The 17,704-nt window shown below is 45.2% G+C and overlaps 1 protein-coding gene across 1 annotated transcript; it reads right to left on the reverse strand.

Annotated features, from left to right (window-relative positions):
- Nucleotides 1-82: 82 nt before the first annotated feature.
- LOC123114919 (uncharacterized) lies at nucleotides 83-16,242 on the reverse strand. Its single transcript, XM_044536285.1, has 4 exons — nucleotides 15,626-16,242; nucleotides 13,889-13,916; nucleotides 13,423-13,441; nucleotides 83-405 (listed from the first exon to the last, which is right to left on the reverse strand). The coding sequence occupies exons 1-4, from the start codon at nucleotides 16,240-16,242 to the stop codon at nucleotides 83-85; spliced, it is 987 nt and encodes a 328-aa protein (XP_044392220.1).
- Between the last annotated feature and the right edge of the window lie 1,462 nt (nucleotides 16,243-17,704).

Below are 17,704 nucleotides of genomic sequence, written 5' to 3' on the forward strand. Positions count from 1 at the left end.
TGCGAGCGCGGCCGAGGGCCGACGGCGGGGGCACGTGAGCAGAGTCGGGCGCGGTGAGGCCGCAGCCGCGGGACCAGAGAGGCTACGGCGGAGGGAGGCAGCAGGCGAGGCTCACGGCGACGAGCACGGCGGACGCGAGCCCGTCCGGAGCTCGGGTGCGGGGTGCACGGGGGAAATAGGGGGGCGCGGCGTCGAGCATGAGCGTGCGAGGGAGGGGGAGGGAGCTCACGGTGGGGAAGTAGGGGCCATGGCAGCAGGGGTCGAGGGGGGCCACGGGGATGACGCGCGACGTGGGAGCTGGCCGGTGGGGAGGTGGAAGCAGGCTGACGGGGGAGCTCCTGGCGCCGGCGAGTTCCAGGCGGCGACGGGCGCGCGGGGTCGAGGGGCGAGGGGATCGGGATCCTCCTGATCCAAATCCAGACGAGGGAGTAGGGGGAGTGGGGTGTGGGGCGACGGGGAGTGGGTTAGGGTTTTGGGGGGTTATGGGATAAGGGAGTGGGGGTTGGTTCGGCCGGTTGGGCCTTTTGGGCTGGCCGGCCGACAGTTGGGCCGGTTGGCCCAGTGGGGGGGTGTTTTCCTTTTTTTATATTTTTTTGTTTTGATCTTTTACTTTTATTTATTTATCTTTTCTGTTTTATTTAGTTTAAAGCACTTAGGCACTTTGTAAAATTATGTTTTCTTCACGATAATTAGCCTAGCAATATTTGTCACACACCGAACATTTTTGTTTTAGTGTTTTGAAAACTTTGACTGTTTGTTAATTTTAAATTTGAATTCAGAGTGTTTTGAACTAACACGCGAATACCAACAGTAAATGGGATGATGTGGCATCATTAGCGAAGTTTTAATGTAGCTTAATTATCCGGGCGTCACAATTCTTCTCCACTACAGGAAATCTCGTCCCGAGATTTAAGAAGTAGAGAAGGGGGGGGGGGAAGGTCTAGTTACGAAATTCTAACAGATCTTCTCGGTCTTGGTTGCTCTTCTCGAAGAGGTTGACCCCTTTCGCTGATGTCTTCATTTCTCTGCTTCAAGTCACCATGATCAAGTCGTCATCCTTTCTTCGGGAACTTCATCGTACTTACGAAAGAATAAGGGGGTATTCTGGGAGAATGGACCTCTACAAGGTTGACTATGTGGTAGATAACATCAGGGAGGTTGGAGGAAAGTAACTCTCAAATTGAAACTTAAGAAAATATCGAGAGCAATATAAAGAGGTATCATGGGAAGTGTCAAGAGAGCAAGCAATCGTTCGATGCCTGAAACAGAGTGTGAAAGGGGTTCAGAGTAATGGGCATAAGTATTGTTTTGGATACCATAATTGGTGATCTCTCGAAAGGTGGCTCGTGAATTACATATAAAGCCGCGCATGAGGAATAACTTTGGAAACAAGGGGTACAGGAGAGTCAGGTTTCGATCCTGTGGAACTGTGGGTTATGGGCCCACCATGTGGGTTGAAAGTAGAAAGGGCAGTAATGTCTTGCATGACCGTGTAAGCAAGGCATGTCAGGGGATAGCCTGTCAGTTATGTTGACAGCATCGTTGGTACCAAGGGCGAGGGACGAAGAGAACCATTTGCCTACTCGTTGGACGAGGCGGACCAATAGGCAAAGTTCTCGTCCATCGGTGGCTACCGGAATGTCATCAAAAATAGTAACATGGTCTTGCTGACAGAACTGTACACCAAGGTGTTTACATAAGCAGGAGAATATTATTGTTTAGATCATATAGATCACCAGTAAGGTTAAACAAGACAATAGAAAGGAAAGTGTGATTATCAGATTAAACAGGACAATGGAAAGGAAAGTCTATTTAAACACATATTTCAAGGGTATATCCTTCCTAAGGACAAGCAGAGCAAGATATCCACGACATGATAGAAAGTAGAAACCATTTAGGTAAGGGGAGAGGAATTTGATGACAATACCCATACAACAGTGTTTGGATAATAGATAAAGAAAAGATAGCATTGCTTCAACTGTTCTTATTGAAAATCAGAGTACCACAACATGCATCGAGATAGCATTGACATTGTCATCAAGGGTCAAAATTTGGATGCACAAAGGATCCATCAGGAACAACTTATACAATAAGTCTTACAATTCCCTCATGGAAGAATGGTTATCTTTGCTAAAAAGGAAACAATACCAATAGGGCCTCCGGCCAGGTGTGCTAGGCATGACACCACATTACCGGGTCATATAAAGACCAACATTATAACTCTTGGAAAATATGTTCCAACCATCATATCTGCCCGAGATTCAGATCTGATTGGGGGCAGGATACCTCAGACCCAGGATGCCTAAGAAGACAAGGTGCAACGCAATTGACGAGATGACATTATAAGATCCTCGGGTAATGAACTATGGAAGCAAGTTCCGAAACAATAACTCATCATTAAACCAATGAAGGGATAAGGTGGTAGTTGATGAACTCAGCAACAATTCATCGAGACTTTCAAAAGATGGGTTTGCACAATTATGTGATCAAGGAGATAGCATTTGTCAGATCAAATGATATAACGAGGTATTCTCGAGGAAAACATACTCAATTAAACATTGGTGGAAAGGTGCACCCAAAATATGGGTTGCGTTGCACGACCAATGTTATAATGGTGATTCGATAACCAATGGTCTAAGAATGAAATGTCGACCATTAACTTCAAAGCAATAGGGTTGCTAGAAGGAAAGCATCCAAACAACACCGTTCACTTGTTGGGAATCAACACGGGGACCAAGAAAAAATGGTGATGGTGAGAAGTATCACTATACCAAGAATTCTCAAGAGCTGGTGAAATTCTCACGACATTCTTGACATAAAAGATGGTAATACTCCAAGATAAAGAAGAGCAATTGCTGGATAGCAAGGAACTCAAGGTATAACACAAAAGGCAGTAGAGTGGTCGATGATAACACTAATCATCGAGGGCAAGGATGGTCTTTCTCAACATAAATTCAATTGATATTCTGGAAGAGCTCAGAATGCTGATGATGATCACGACATAGCAGTCGAGATATTTCAAGATGTAGTCGATCGGCGATGACATCAAGCCAAAGGAATGATGAAGCGAAAGGTTATTGGAACCACGGGTATGGCACAAACACGAAATCAAGCTTGATGTTCAAGGCGTAATGATATGACGAGGAATATTGACGTAAGCTTAGCTCATCGTCGAAAATTGTGCTCCGGGAAGGACTAGGTAGCACAGTTAAAATTTAGCACGATAATGATATAGCCAATCAGGCTAGGAATGACTTGAATGATTATTAAACTCATAAGCAACGAAAATTACTTAGAGTATTGAATCGGAGTGCAGAATCAATTCACTTATCGGTGTTCTCGAGTGACTAATAACTCAAAATCCGGGGGGAAATTGGAATCGACGAGAATAATAGTTGACGAAGAACTCATAAGAAGTTATGTAGTTTCGCGATATTCTCGAGATACCAGAGGGTATACTCAAAGGTAGAGCAGAATAGAGGTTGGATAGGTGTAATGATCTGCAGAAGACAAGTACTTCAACTTGTCCGAGAAAAGGAATCAAAGAATATCAATATGGCTGGAACCAAGATTGCAAAAAAACTAGATCCCAAATATAAGATGAACTTATACCAAGGGAATAATTAATTTAAGCGTAGCTTCCATGATACGATCTACATCGTGTCCATGGGCATGAACACAAAGTTCAAGGTCGACTCCCACTTCTCCAATGCATAACCTTTCATTCACTCCTCTAAATAAAAATGATTTCAGTGTCAAAACCTACCTGGTGAATTACCAGAGGAGTATGACCCGTGAAAGCTTTCGGGTTCACACAGATTAAGGAAGGCATAGGTTCAACCCATCAGGGCATCGTGGAAACATATACCACAAGCTTCAATAGTAAATATCACCAGCTCGAAAGCAGAGCATGGTTGGCCAAATCAAGGAATAATATTTACCAATGTCATTATGTATCCGATGAAAGGCTCACAAGTTTAATGAATATGAAGGACGGTGTCGGACAAAATTCAACAAAGGATCTGGTGGTCCATAAGGGATCTGATGTGAGCATCGGTACTCAACCAGAGAAAGAAAGAATGCAAGGAGGTCAGATTATAGAAACAACTGACTATCTCAAAGCTCAAACGCAAAGGAATTTTGAATCCCAGGACAAGGGGTCAGAAGCAATGCTCTAATTAGGGATGGATAGGTAGAATAGCCTTAGGGGTACAATCGATGGCGATTAGATTGATCGAGATCCAGCTCATGTTTAAAATGGTGTCTGAGCTGAAAGAAAGAATTCTAAGATTCAACTGAGGAATGCGAGCATCCTCAACCTATTGAATCAACGGACTTAAAATAATAAAGAAAAGGGATGCCTATAAGATTACGAGACTTATGGGATTAACCATAATGCAAGCAAGCAAGAATTTCAAGAGTAATAGGCTGCTCAGGATCTTCAGAAGATCAAATGGTATTTCGAAGTCTTTTGTGAAACACATGAACAATTGGGAATGAGCAGATACACGATAAGTGCGAGGAATTATTCATAGGGGTACTCATGCGGCAAAGATCTGTAAGGCAGTGGCTCAAGAGATTCCTAAAAGTCAAAGAATAATTCGATGCATCTTGTAATAACAAGAGCAGTTGGGAATGAAAGTAAGAAGGAGATGTGTAAGTATTTATCCATAGGGATGTATCGGTGGTAGGGGATTGCAAAAGCGACGGACACAGAGTCTCGAGAGAACATCAGAGAGTATCTTCAGAATCTTCTGATGCAGCCAGCGATCATCTGGGCTGAAGGGGCTCTCCGGGAGAAAGTGTTTTCGAGAACCTAAAGTTAGATTTTTAGAAAATCATTTAACCCGAATAGAAGAGAGATTAGAATCCGAGAGTATAGACGAGGAATAAAAGATCCTAATACCACCCAATGGCGACGTGGGCCCATGGGCCGCACAGCCATGTTAGTAAAATAGTTTTGTAATATCTAGACTCGACTTCGGCCAAGGAGCTGGAAAGGGGATTCCTACAGGCAGTCGGCTCTGATAACAACTTTTGACGCCCCCAATTCAATCGTACACTAATCAGACACGCAAACGTGTACGATCAAGATCAGGGACTCACGGGAAGATATCACAACACAACTCTAAAAATAAAATAAGTCATACAAGCATCATAATACAAGCCAGGGGCCTCGAGGGCTCGAATACAAGTGCTCGATCATAGACGAGTCAGCGGAAGCAACAATATCTGAATACAGATATAAGTTAAACAAGTTTTCCTTAAGAAGGCTAGCACAAACTGAGATACAGATCGAAAGAGGCGCAGGCCTCCTACCTGGGATCCTCCTAACTACTCCTGGTCATCGTCAGCAGCCTGCACGTAGTAGCAGGCACCTCTAGTGTAGTAGTCGTCATCGAATGTGGCGTCTGGCTCCTGGGCTCCAACGTCTGGTTGCGACATCCGAGAAGAAGAGGAAAACGGGGGAAAAGAGGGAGCAGAACAACCGTGAGTACTCATCCAAAGTACTCGCAAGCAAGGAGCTGCACTACATATGCATGGGTATATGTGTAAGGAGGCCATATCAGTGGATTGAACTGCAGAATGCCAGAATAAGAGGGGGATAGCTAGTCCTATCGAAGACTACGCTTCTGGCAGCCTCCGTCTTGCAGCATGTAGAAGAGAGTAGATTGAAGTCCTCCAAATAGCATCGCATAGCATAATCCTACCCGGCGATCCTCCCCTCGTCGCCCTGTGGAAAAGAGATCACCGGGTTGTCTGTGGAACTTGTCTGGGTGTGTTTTATTAAGTATCCGGTTCTAGTTGTCATAAGGTCAAGGTACAACTCCGGGTCGTCCTTTTACCGAGGGACACGGCTATTCGAATAGATTAACTTCCCTGCAGGGGTGCACCACATAACCCAACACGCTCGATCCCATTTGGCCGGACACACTTTCCTGGGTCATGCCCGGCCTCGGAAGATCAACACGTCGCAGCCCCACTAGGCACAACAGAGAGGTCAGCACGCCGGTCTAAATCCTATGCGTGCAGGGGTCTGGACCCATTGCCCATTGCACACCTGCATGTTGCGAGGGCGGCCGGAAGCAGAACTAGCCCCCTTAATATAAGAGCAAGCTTACGTTCCAATCCGGCGCGCGCCGCTCAGTCGCCAACGTCAAGAAGGCTTCGGCTGATACCACGATGTCAAGTGCCCATATCTTTCCCACGTAGTTGGTTAGTGCGTATAGACCAAATGGCCAGACTCTGATCAAATACCAAGATCTCGTTAAGCGTGTTAATTGATGTAACCGCGGACACCGACCAGGGCCAGGCCCACCTCTCTCCTAGGTGGTCTCAAACTGCCCTGTCGCTCCGCCACAAAGTAACAGTCGGGGGCCATCGGGAACCCAGTCCCACCTCTACCGGGATGGAGCCACCTGTCCTTCCAGCCCCCACATCGGAATCACTTGCGGGTACTCAACAAGCTGACCCGACTTTAGTCACCATCTGTATAGTATGTATATATATATATAGTATATACCCGTGATCACCTCCCGAGTGATCACAGCCCGATAGTATAGCAAGGTAGACTGACAAGAATGTAGGGCCAATGATGATAAACTAGCATCCTATACTAAGCATTTAGGATTGCGGGTGAGGTATCAACAACTGTAGCAACAATGACAGGCTATGCAACAGAATAGGATCAATCGAAACAGTAACATGCTACACTACTCTAATGCAAGTAGTATAGAGAAGAATAGGCGATATCTGGTGATCAAGGAGGGGGGGCTTGCCTGGTTGCTCTGGCAAGGAGGAGTGGTCGTCAACATCGTAGTCGAACTGGGCAGCAGCAACGTCGGTCTCATAGTCTACCGGAGAGAAGAGGGGGAAGAAACAGTAAATACAATGCAAACATAAGCATGACGATGCATGACATGACAATGAGCGGGGTTAGGTGTGCCCTAACGCGGTAGTAGGTGATACCTGTGAAAGGGGGAAACATCCGAGTAAGTATCCGCGGTGTTTCACGTTTTCGGACAGGTGATCCGGAAGGGGAAAGTTGCGTGTTCGATATGTTAGGGATGTGTGGCGGACGAACGGGCTGCGTATCCGGATTCGTCTCGTCGTTCTAAGCAACTTTCATGTACAAAGTTTTTCCATCCGAGCTATGGTTTATTTTATATTAATTTTAAAAGATTTAATCAATTTTAGAATTTATTTAATTATTTCAAATCTACATTATCCAGAATAGTGTATGCTGACATCATCATGACATCAGCAGTCAATAGGGCGTTGACTGGGTCAAACTGACGTGAGGGTCCCGCATGTCATACTTTGTTTAGGTTAATTAGGATTTAGCTAATCTAATTACCGTTTAATTAAACTAACTAGTTAATTAGATTAATTAAACATGATTACTTAACTTAATTTATTCACTAATTAATTAATTAGTTAATTAATTAATTATTCATTTTTATTTTATTTTCTTTTATAAAAAAACGTTCTGGGGCTGGGCCTCGTTTGTCATAGGCCCTAGGGGCCTATTGGGTTCGGGCGCCCCGGTGCGGATGTCACCCGAGCGGGTGCTGGGCAGCAGGCGCCCATCGAGGCAACGGGACGGGCGCGTGCGTGCGCCGGAGCGAAGGTGAGGTGGGTGCGGGGAGCGGGGGCGTGGCCCTGAGCGGAGGCGGCGCGGTTCAGGCGACGCAGTTGGGCAGAGGCGCGACTCAACGGTGGTGGCAACCACGGCAGTAGTGGCTGCGAGCGCGGCCGAGGGCCGACGGCGGGGGTGCGTGAGAAGAGTCGGGCGCGGTGAGGCCGCAGCCGCGGGAGCAGAGAGGCTACGGCGGAGGGAGGCAGCAGGCGAGGGTCACGACGACGAGCGCGGCGGACGCGAGGCTGTCTGGAGCTCGGGCGCGGGGTGCACGGGGGGAATGGGGGGGTCGGCATCGAGCATGAGCGTGCGAGGAAGGGGGAGGGAGCTCACGGTGGGGAAGTAGGGGCCGGGGCAGCGGGGATCGAGGGGGGCGAGGGGACGACGGGCGACGTGGGAGCAGGCCGGTGGGAAGGTGGAAGCAGGCCAGCGGGGGAGCTCCGGGCGCCGGCGAGGTCCAGGCAGCGACGGGCGCGCGGGGTCGAGGGGTGAGGGGATCGGGATCCTCCTGATCCAGATCCAGACGAGGGAGTAGGGGGAGTGGGGTGTGGGGCAACGGGGAGTGGGTTAGGGTTTCGGGGGGTTATGGGATAAGGGAGTGGGGGTTGGTTCGGCCGGTTGGGCGTTTTGGGCTGGCCGGCCGACAGCTGGGGCGGTTGGCCCAGTGGGGGGGGGTTCCTTTTATATATATTTTTTTGTTTTGTTTTGATCTTTTACTTTTATTTATTTATCTTTTCTGTTTTATTTAGTTTAAAGCACTTAGGCACTTTGTAAAATTATGTTTTCTTCACGATAATTACCGTAGCAATATTTGTCACACACCGAACATTTTTGTTTTAGTGTTTTGAAAACTTTGACTGTTTGTTAATTTTAAATTTGAATTCAGAGTGTTTTGAACTAACACGCGAATACCAACAGTAAACGGGATGACGTGGCATCATTAGCAAAGTTTTACTGTAGCTTAATTATCTGGGCGTCACAAAACCCTTTGGGTGTTGGTCACATGGCGATGTGGACTATGGGTGTTAATCACATGACGATGTGAACTACTAATGTTTAATCACATGGCCATGTGAACTAGATTATTGACTCTAGTGCAAGTGGGAGACTGAAGGAAATATGCCCTAGAGGCAATAATAAAGTTGTTATTTTATATTTCCTTATATCATGATAAATTTTTATTATTCTTGCTAGAATTGTATTAACCGGAAACTTAATACATGTGTGAATACATATACAAAACATCGTGTCCCTAGTAAGTCTCTACTAGACTAGCTCATTAATCAAAGATGGTTAAGTTTCCTAACCATAGACATATGTTGTCATTTGATGAACGGGGTCACATCATTAGGAGAATGATGTGATGGACATGACCCATCCATTAGCTTAGCATGTTGATCGTTCAGTTTCATTGCTATTGCTTTCTTCATGTCAAATACATATTCCTTCGACTATGAGATTATGCAACTTCCGGATACCGAAGGAATACCTTGTGTGCTATCAAACGTCACAATGTAACTGGGTAATTATAAAGATGCCCTACAGGTATCTCCGAAGGTGTTTGTTGGGTTGGCATAGATCGAGATTAGGATTTGTCACTCCGAGTATCGGAGAGGTATCTCTGGGCCCTCTCGGTAAGACACATCATAATAAGCCTTGCAAGCAATGTGACTAATGAGTTAGTTGTGGGATGATGTATTATGGAACGAGTTAAGAGACTTGCCGATAACGAGATTGAACTAGGTATGAAGATACCGATGATCGAATCTCGGGCAAGTAACATACCGATGACAAAGGGAATAACGTATATTGTCATTACGGTATGATCGATAAAGATTTTCATAGAATATGTGGGAACCAATATGAGCATCCAGGTTCCGCTGTTGGTTATTGACTGGAGAGATGTCTCGGTCATGTCTACATAGTTCTCAAACCCGTATGGTCCGCACGCTTAACGTTCGATGGCGATTTTGTATTATATGAGTTATGTGATTTTGTTACCGAATGTTGTTCGGAGTCCCGGATGAGATCACGAACATGACGAGGAGTCTCGAAATGGTCGAGAGGTAAAGATTCATATATTGAACGATGATATTCGGACACCGGAAGTGTTCCGGGGGTACGGGGTACATATCGGGTCACTGGAAGGGGTTCCAGGCATCCCCCGGCAACTACATGGGCCTAATCGGCCAAGAAGGGGACATACCAGCCCCTAGGGGGATGGTGCGCCCCATGTAGGTCAAAATAAGGGGAAGGAAAGAGGGGAAGAGAGAAAGGGCGGTGTGCCGGCGCGATGGGGCGTCTGGGGGGGGGAGCGGCGGGCCGGGGCGACGTGTAGGAGCGGCGGTGGCGGCGGGCGGTGGGCCGGGTGGCGTGTGGTCGGGGGTGGGGGCGGTTGGGGGCGGCGGTGGGGTGCAGTCAAGGAGAGAGAGAGAGAGAGAGAGAGAGAGGAGGGGGTGGGCCGTTAGATAGTGGCCTCTTTACCATCTGCTAGCGGACGACAAAGAGGTGGGATGGGCCATTGCAATAAGCCTCCCTGCACTGGACCCCACCCCTACCTCTTTTCCATCAGCTAGCGGACGACAACATTTCTTTGTCGTCTGCTAGTAGACGACAAAGAACTGGCTGATGGCAAGTAGTGTCTTTGCCGTCAGCCATGTCTTTGCCGTCCGTTTTTTATAAGCAGACGACAAAGGCCTTCTTTGTCATCCGCTAGCAGACGACAAAGAGCTGACTGATGGCAAATTCTATGTTTCCAGTAGTAATAATAAAGTAAAAGCGTGATGCAGATGGTGATCGACTTATGGGTATGTCAACACGTGGCACATGCATGAGGGCTTGTGCGCTTCAACAAAACTCTTGCATGGGGTTGATTCAAGACTGCGTACACATGAGAGCTTGAAGTCGACGGGGCACGGAGTGGCACATACAACCACCACCATCTCATGTTGGAAGTGACGAAAGACTTCACTCGACCTATTGGGCAGCTATAGCGTACATCAAAAGAGAGACGAAGTATATTTCAGTGGGAAAAGCGAGGTACATGTTCCAACTAGAGCACAGTGGTCCGAGGGATATGTGAAACTCGGCATCGGTCAATAATTTTAAGTGCAACTAGTGCCTCCTTTTAGGGTGTTTGTGGGTATACACGCGAGATAGTCCCAGAAGATTTGATTTAACCGTCACCCCTAAAAATTTATGGAATACATTGAAGAAATTGGTGCGCCCTTGAATAAATTGCCTGAAGAATTGGAAGACAAACACTTAGTCTTTTATTAGTTTATTTTCTTCTTATTTTAATCATAGGGACCACCGCACTATTGAGGGGCTCTAGGTGATATATAGATGTATTTTTGAAGTGATGCTCAAACTATCCTATTTTTCTCCGAGTGAAGTTCATGTTCTTCAGCACTAGAGATGATGTTCTTCGAGACGTTGTTGACTATGTCCTCACTGAAGAGTTAGGAAATCGCCAGCAAAGTTTTCCTACCATGAGGAAATTGAGAGTTCAAATGTAGCCGATGCTTGCTTCCGTAGGAGTTATTGGGATTCCCCCAAGTATAAGGGTGAAGTAGCCCAACAGCAAAATATTTCCTCAGTTAGAGAATCAATGTTATCAATACAGTAGGAGTCTCCCAAGCTAACAAAGTGAACGACACATGCACACATGCACACAAAACACACCTGTCCCCAACACGGCAAGAGGGCTGTCAAGCCCCTTGTCTTTCTAGTTATAAGATTAAATTACAAGTGATAGAGATAGTTGATAGCAATGTAACACGACAATGTGGAGGTAGCAATTGTGTAGAAGAATTCAGTAATGGAGAATAGACCAGGGGGCATAGGTTGACTAGTGGCATCTCTCGAAAACAAGCAAATGACATGGTAAACAAGTTATAGTTGGGTAGAGATTCAATTGCAATATTTATATTTATGACTATGATGATTCATGGTATAATCGCATATAAGCATTATGTCCATGATAAGTAGACCGTTAGTCCAACTACATCTACTATTAATACTCCACCCCAAAGCTGCTACCCGACATGCATCTTGAGGTATTAAGTTTGCAAGAAATAAAGCATGACAATAAGCAAGATGACATACTGCAGACATGAAAGCATTAGTTAGTACGACGAGACCCCGTCATTTACCATATGGCACCAATACAATATATGTCATTGCCCTTGTGGTCACTGGGTTAGAGCACTGCAAGACTGCACCCACTACAAAGCACCACTCCTTCTGAAGAAAAACCGATCAAATTTGGACAAAGAAGATAGATAGATTGGAGAGCATGCAAAACTATTTTATTACTCCCTCCGTTCCTTGATATAAGGTGTATAGATTTTCGAAAAAAAATCCAAAATATAAGGTGTATTGTGTTGCACCACTCGTTTGGATAATTTTTTAAGGATTTGATTACATTTCCTTATATCATGCAAGTTCCTCTATTTTCTCATGTCAATTAGTCAGGTGTAATCTCGCCCAAAACTTGTGAAATTTAGCCTCCACATGCGTACTTTAATTTCCGTTCCAAAAACTATACACCCTATATTTAGGAATGGAGGGAGTATATAGCAAGAAAACCTCAAAAGATTCAATGAACGATCTGATCGTAAAATGTCAATTCATCATACCCAACAAGCACATCACCGATTACATTGAATTGATCCCGATCATGAGAGAGAGAGAGAGAGAGATGGACCCTAAGGTCCTAATGGAACTACTCACACATGATCATGGAAGCAGCAAGGGGTGTGAAAAATGCCTCCGACAATGGATTCCCCCTCCGGCAAAACTCTGGAACAGGCCTGCAGATTGAATCTTCGTGAAAGAGCAACTTACGGCAGCAAAAAAGTTCTTATAAAAATACGACAAAGGGTTTCGGTATTTATGGGATTTTATGATGGTGGAATGCTCGAAAAGCGGTGCACGTGGGCGCCACACGCCCTGGTGGCATGCCCTAGGCCTAGGGTGCACTATTTGGCCATGTGGGCCATCAATGGCTCCTCTCGTGCCCTTCAGAAGCTTCGTGTGTCCTTCATTGCCCAAAAAACGTGCTAAATTGGCACTATATTTTGGCGTTCCTAGATATTAATTTTTTGTGAAACAAAAAACATGCAGAAAACAGGAGCTGACAGTAGGCACTACATTAATAGATTAGTCTAGAAAAATAATATAAAATGCTATAAAACTATATAAAAATGATAATATAGTAGCATGAAACAATAAATAATTATAGATATGTTTGAGATGTATCAGTATCCCCAAGCTTAGTTCCTGCTCGTCCTTGAGTAGGTAAATGATAAACAAAGATAATTTTCGATGTTGAATGCTACCTAACGTAATTTCGATCAATGATGTAATATGGTATGAAGTCAAGCCAAAAGTGATTCAAAGCAATAATCTATAATTGATAACAAGGAAGTAACATCAAACTATGTAATCAAAATTACTCTTGCTTTTAATGGACTAATGTTTTCATGTAATTCCAATCAATACTCATATGTCACATCCATGCCCCTAATCGCTCAACGCTTTATCATATTCAAACGGCTTATCATAACTCAGCCAGGCCGTCGGTTAAGTCACTGAATCCCTGACGGACCCTTTTCCACTACTTAGCACTTTGCTCAATACCTAAATCATAAATCTCGACCTTTGCACTTTGGATGACAAATAGAATTTACCCTTACAATCAATATTGATATAAGGAGTAGAGATTATCATGCAACGGATACACTACAGTTATAAGTGTATGAAAACTCTCGTAATACAACCAAGTGAATGTGCATCCAACTTACTTTCTGATTTTCTCAAGCATTTGAGGAAACTTATCATGGAAATATGTAAGTCAAATTAACTACTCCTCCAGTTAACTCGTGCAATTGAGAAAAGAACGTAGTCGTCGCACTTGAGCCATGATCTAGCTGCATGTGCAGGAACCAAGGGCGCAACGAAACTAACAGGTGTGTTGCCTGTCAAGGTCTTCACTGTTTTTTCCTTGAATCCACACGGATCGGTAAAATTTACTCGCATAGCATTTATCAATGTTTTGTTATATATATTATTATTTAGTACTCCGTAGTATAGATTATATGGCTTATAAATTTCATGGTTTGGGAAATTAAACTAACGTGTTCACCCTCAGCCAAGAATAGTAGTTATATCATCGACATGCACAAACCGGAAAAGCTAATTACGGGAAAATGCCATTGTGTGGAAGGAGGAAATTTATGCTCAGACTCCTAAATTTGAACTAAAGATAATACACGGGTTTTCATTTATATGTATTGAACTTCGTGATTGTTCTTTCGCTATTCAATATGAGAGGGAACAAAATGCCTGGAAAATTATGGCAATTTGGATTTCATATTTTCCTCGGTCAAATATCTCTAATAAGTCCTTTTTCTCTTCATGAGCATCTCAGTGATGTCGATACAGGAGGAAATACAAGTTGCTAACTATATACACGAACTATTATACAATGAAAATTTATGATTTAATCTGTAAACTATTATACACTCTATTATGGTACGTTGGTTACGAGCGCATGCTCCAAGGACACAACAGGTAGAGTTCATTAACAAATAAATTAGATCAGGGTTGGTAATTTGATCTGGGCTTTACCCCAGAAACTGGTTAAAAGGACTAGGAATCTTATCTGTATAAGAGTTGTACTCTTTGAAAAGATAGTATAAGAAGATCCTTACCCCTAGCATCAGATATGCGAATTGTGAGCAACACCACGGATAAGCGCAGAGAAATAGGGGTAGACGACAAAATTATTCCCAACACTTACGAGCGGGTCCAACTAGTTAGAATCATCATTAAATTGAGTAAGCGGCTCGTTATTTTTAACTGAGAAAATTGGTAAGGAAATCAATAGTTTTTTTAAAACTGGAACACTCGGTTCCAAAATCAGTAGGTTTTTGGGGCGCCTAAGGAATGCGATAGCAAATCTAGAATTGAACACTTACAAGCGGGTCCAACTAGTCAGAAACATCATTAAATCGAGTAAGCGGCTCATAAGTGTTAACTGAGAAAATAATTAGTAAGAAAATCAGTAGGGTTTTAAAAAAATGGAACACTCCGGTTCCAAAATCAGTAGGTTTTTGGGGCGCCTAAGGAAGGTAGCAAATCTAGAATTGAACTTGAAATGTGGTGTGTTTTTTCTCTTTTTTTTGCGAGAAATAGGGGTAGATGACAAAATTATTCCCAACACTTACGAGCGGGTACAACTAGTTAGAATCATCATTAAATCGAGTAAGCGGCTCATAATTGTTAACTGAGAAAATTTGTAAGGAAATCAATAGTTTTTTTTTTAAACTGGAACACTACGCTTCCAAAATCAGTAGGTTTTTGGGGCACCTAAGGAATGAGGTAGCAAATCTAGAATTGAACACTTACAAGCGGGTCCAACTAGTCAGAATCATCATTAAATCGAGTAAGCGGCTAATAAGTGTTAACTGAGAAAATAATTAGTAAGGAAATCAGTAGGGTTATTTTTTAAAAATGGAACACTCCGGTTCTAAAATCAGTAGGTTTTTGGGGCGCCTAAGGAATGTGTAGCAAATCTAGAATTGAACTTGAAATGTGGTGTGTTTTTTCTTTTTTTGCAATTCGCTCCATCAGTGTGTAAATCATCATCGCCCTAGCATGGCCCAAAGACATGTACACCTTAGATTTGTGTTGCATGTCGTGGTTTAAGTAAGCAACAGAAGTGAGCCATTTACTTTTCGCAAAAAAAAAGTGAGCCATTTACAATCATGGACATCGATGATGCGTACCGCAGGCCGCAGCAATGTACAACGGATGCGACTTGCGAGAGCTCACCACTTCGTCTGCGACACGGTGGTGCTCTCATGGAATGAAATGGATGCGCCGCGACAGCAGGAGGAGCTGTCGGTTCGGTTCACCATGGCGGACTCGTCATATCTACATATAGGATGCAGGAGCGGTGCGGTGGCTCACAGATCGGACAAGGTGAGCAGCTCCTCGAGGTAGTCGGCTCCAAGGTCCTCCAGCTCCAGCACGCACGTTGACAATGACGATGCAGTATCGGCCCCCGCTGCCGTCGTTGTCGTGCCCGTCTTCCTCTTGTTCTTGGGATTTCTCTTCCGGATGCAGTGGCGGCGCTTCAGCGCGAGCGCAGGCGAGTCCCCCGCGGTGGCAGCCCCGCCGATGCCGAGCGCGCGCAGCGACTCCTGCACAAGCTTGACCGGGAAGTTGAGCACGGCGGCCGGGCCGCGCACGGAGAAGGCGGCCTGGTCGTAGGCGAGCGCGGCGGCATGCGGAGTGTCGAACGTGCCAAGCCAAACACGGGCGCCGTTGCGGGTGGAGTCCCGGATCTCCGCCGCGTACTTGCCCCACGGCCGCTTCCGCACCCCGATGAACGGCGACTCCTGCGCACTGCATGAACCACTGGAGCTCCCCTGGAGTCCCAGCGCCGGCCACGCGACAGGAGTCGCCATGAACTCGCCGCCTCCAGTGTGGTCGCCGGCCGCGTCCCCTGCAGAGGCGGGAGGTGAGCCGTCGTCGTTGCCGGTGATGGAGGTGGCTTCCATGAGGAACGACAACCGCTGGTGGTCGACCTCCATGGCAGCACGAACTCGAGCTTGAGGAGCACGGTGATGATGTGTGCACTGTGGTGTACCGGAGGAGAAAGAAATAGATTAGCCGTGGTGGTAGGAGTGATCACCTGTAGGCAGCTCCATGTATAATTAAGCTAAATCTAAGCCGTGGGCTTGGGGACGAGGTGGAGATAATAAGAGTTAAGACCAGCAGCATATACGTCGAGTCTACAAGACAATCTGTATACATCTCTCTCTATATATATAGCCAGCGTTCAGCGAACAAACGCAGCTACACGGGGCAGACAAGCTTTGACTTGTAATGACAGAACTGTAATCTATAGATCAACTTGTCCATCCATCAGCCACACGGGCCTTGCATTGCATGCTGGACCAGCCGATCTACTAGTATGGACGAATAGGATTGCACAGATGCGAATGACGTAGCGCGGCTGGATACGACAACGCACCCGGGCGTCATCAGGTGAATACCTTTTCCTAATCCTAATACGTATAGACAGTAGGTATAAGTAGTATGCAATCTAACCCAAATTAGCAGGCTGGCTCCTGAAGCTAGCACATGAAGCGCATATGGAGGGTGCATGCATCCACGCTGAACGTACGGCGCCATGCATGTGCACATATGCATGGAGTGGATGAAAATTAAAAGGTGATTTGGAAAGAAAACCCGCCCAGATTGGCGAACGGCGAAGCCATTGATGCAAGCACACACCCGGATCTATCATTACTGCTGCTGCGCGCATCTTTCATGCATGGGTCCATGGAATGCGGACAGAGACGGCAGAGATAAACAAGTTCCCGTGTCGCCTCATATATCAACAAACCAAGGTTACATTAATAGTAGCTGGTGCCTGTACAGGTGTACATGCAATGAACCGGTACCTAGGCTCATATAGTTTACGCTTTCTATATATAATTCTTTCTCGTACGATTCCTAGCAACAACGCTTTCTATACACTCTTTTCTCGTACGATTCCTAGCAGGTAGTGGCCGCCAGCTGATAAAGTAACACGACTGGCGTTATCTTCTTAATCTTAACTCTTGCATTTGGGACTCACTAAACAATTTGCAGCTACAACGATATCCAGCAGGCTTATTTTGGTTGTACGCGTCTTCAACATACAAATGCCAGAAGAAGCCGAACTCTTTCGTGCATGGTTCTATATACTCTTCATACATGATAAAGAAATTAATAAAAAAAATCATCGGTCGCGGTTGCTGTCCTGGTGTGATGGTCCTATAAGGCCTTAGCACGGTCAATTTTTCGACTGTTTACTCCAATATGTTTTGTTTGGCTCTGACGAGTGAGGGGTGATAACGGCGCCACGTCTTCGGCTCGGTTCAGTATTTATAGTTGTCGGTAGGGGGTCTATGGATCTGAATATAATTTTTATTATTTTTGATATTCGTTGTTATACTGTCATGATTAAATATGAATAGATTGATTTTTTTTAAAACAAAGACTTCC

This window comes from Triticum aestivum, chromosome 5B (genome assembly GCF_018294505.1).
Source record: "Triticum aestivum cultivar Chinese Spring chromosome 5B, IWGSC CS RefSeq v2.1, whole genome shotgun sequence".
Lineage (NCBI taxonomy): Eukaryota > Viridiplantae > Streptophyta > Magnoliopsida > Poales > Poaceae > Triticum > Triticum aestivum.

Bases quoted from the DNA above. Each gene is read 5' to 3' on its own strand.
- LOC123114919 (XM_044536285.1), bottom strand. From the start codon at position 16,242: ATGGAGGTCGACCACCAGCGGTTGTCGTTCCTCATGGAAGCCACCTCC. The intron at 13,917-15,625 runs GTCCGATCTGTG...AAATGAAAACCC, and splicing joins CTCGAGGAGCTGCTCACCTT to GTGTATTATCTTTAGTTCAA.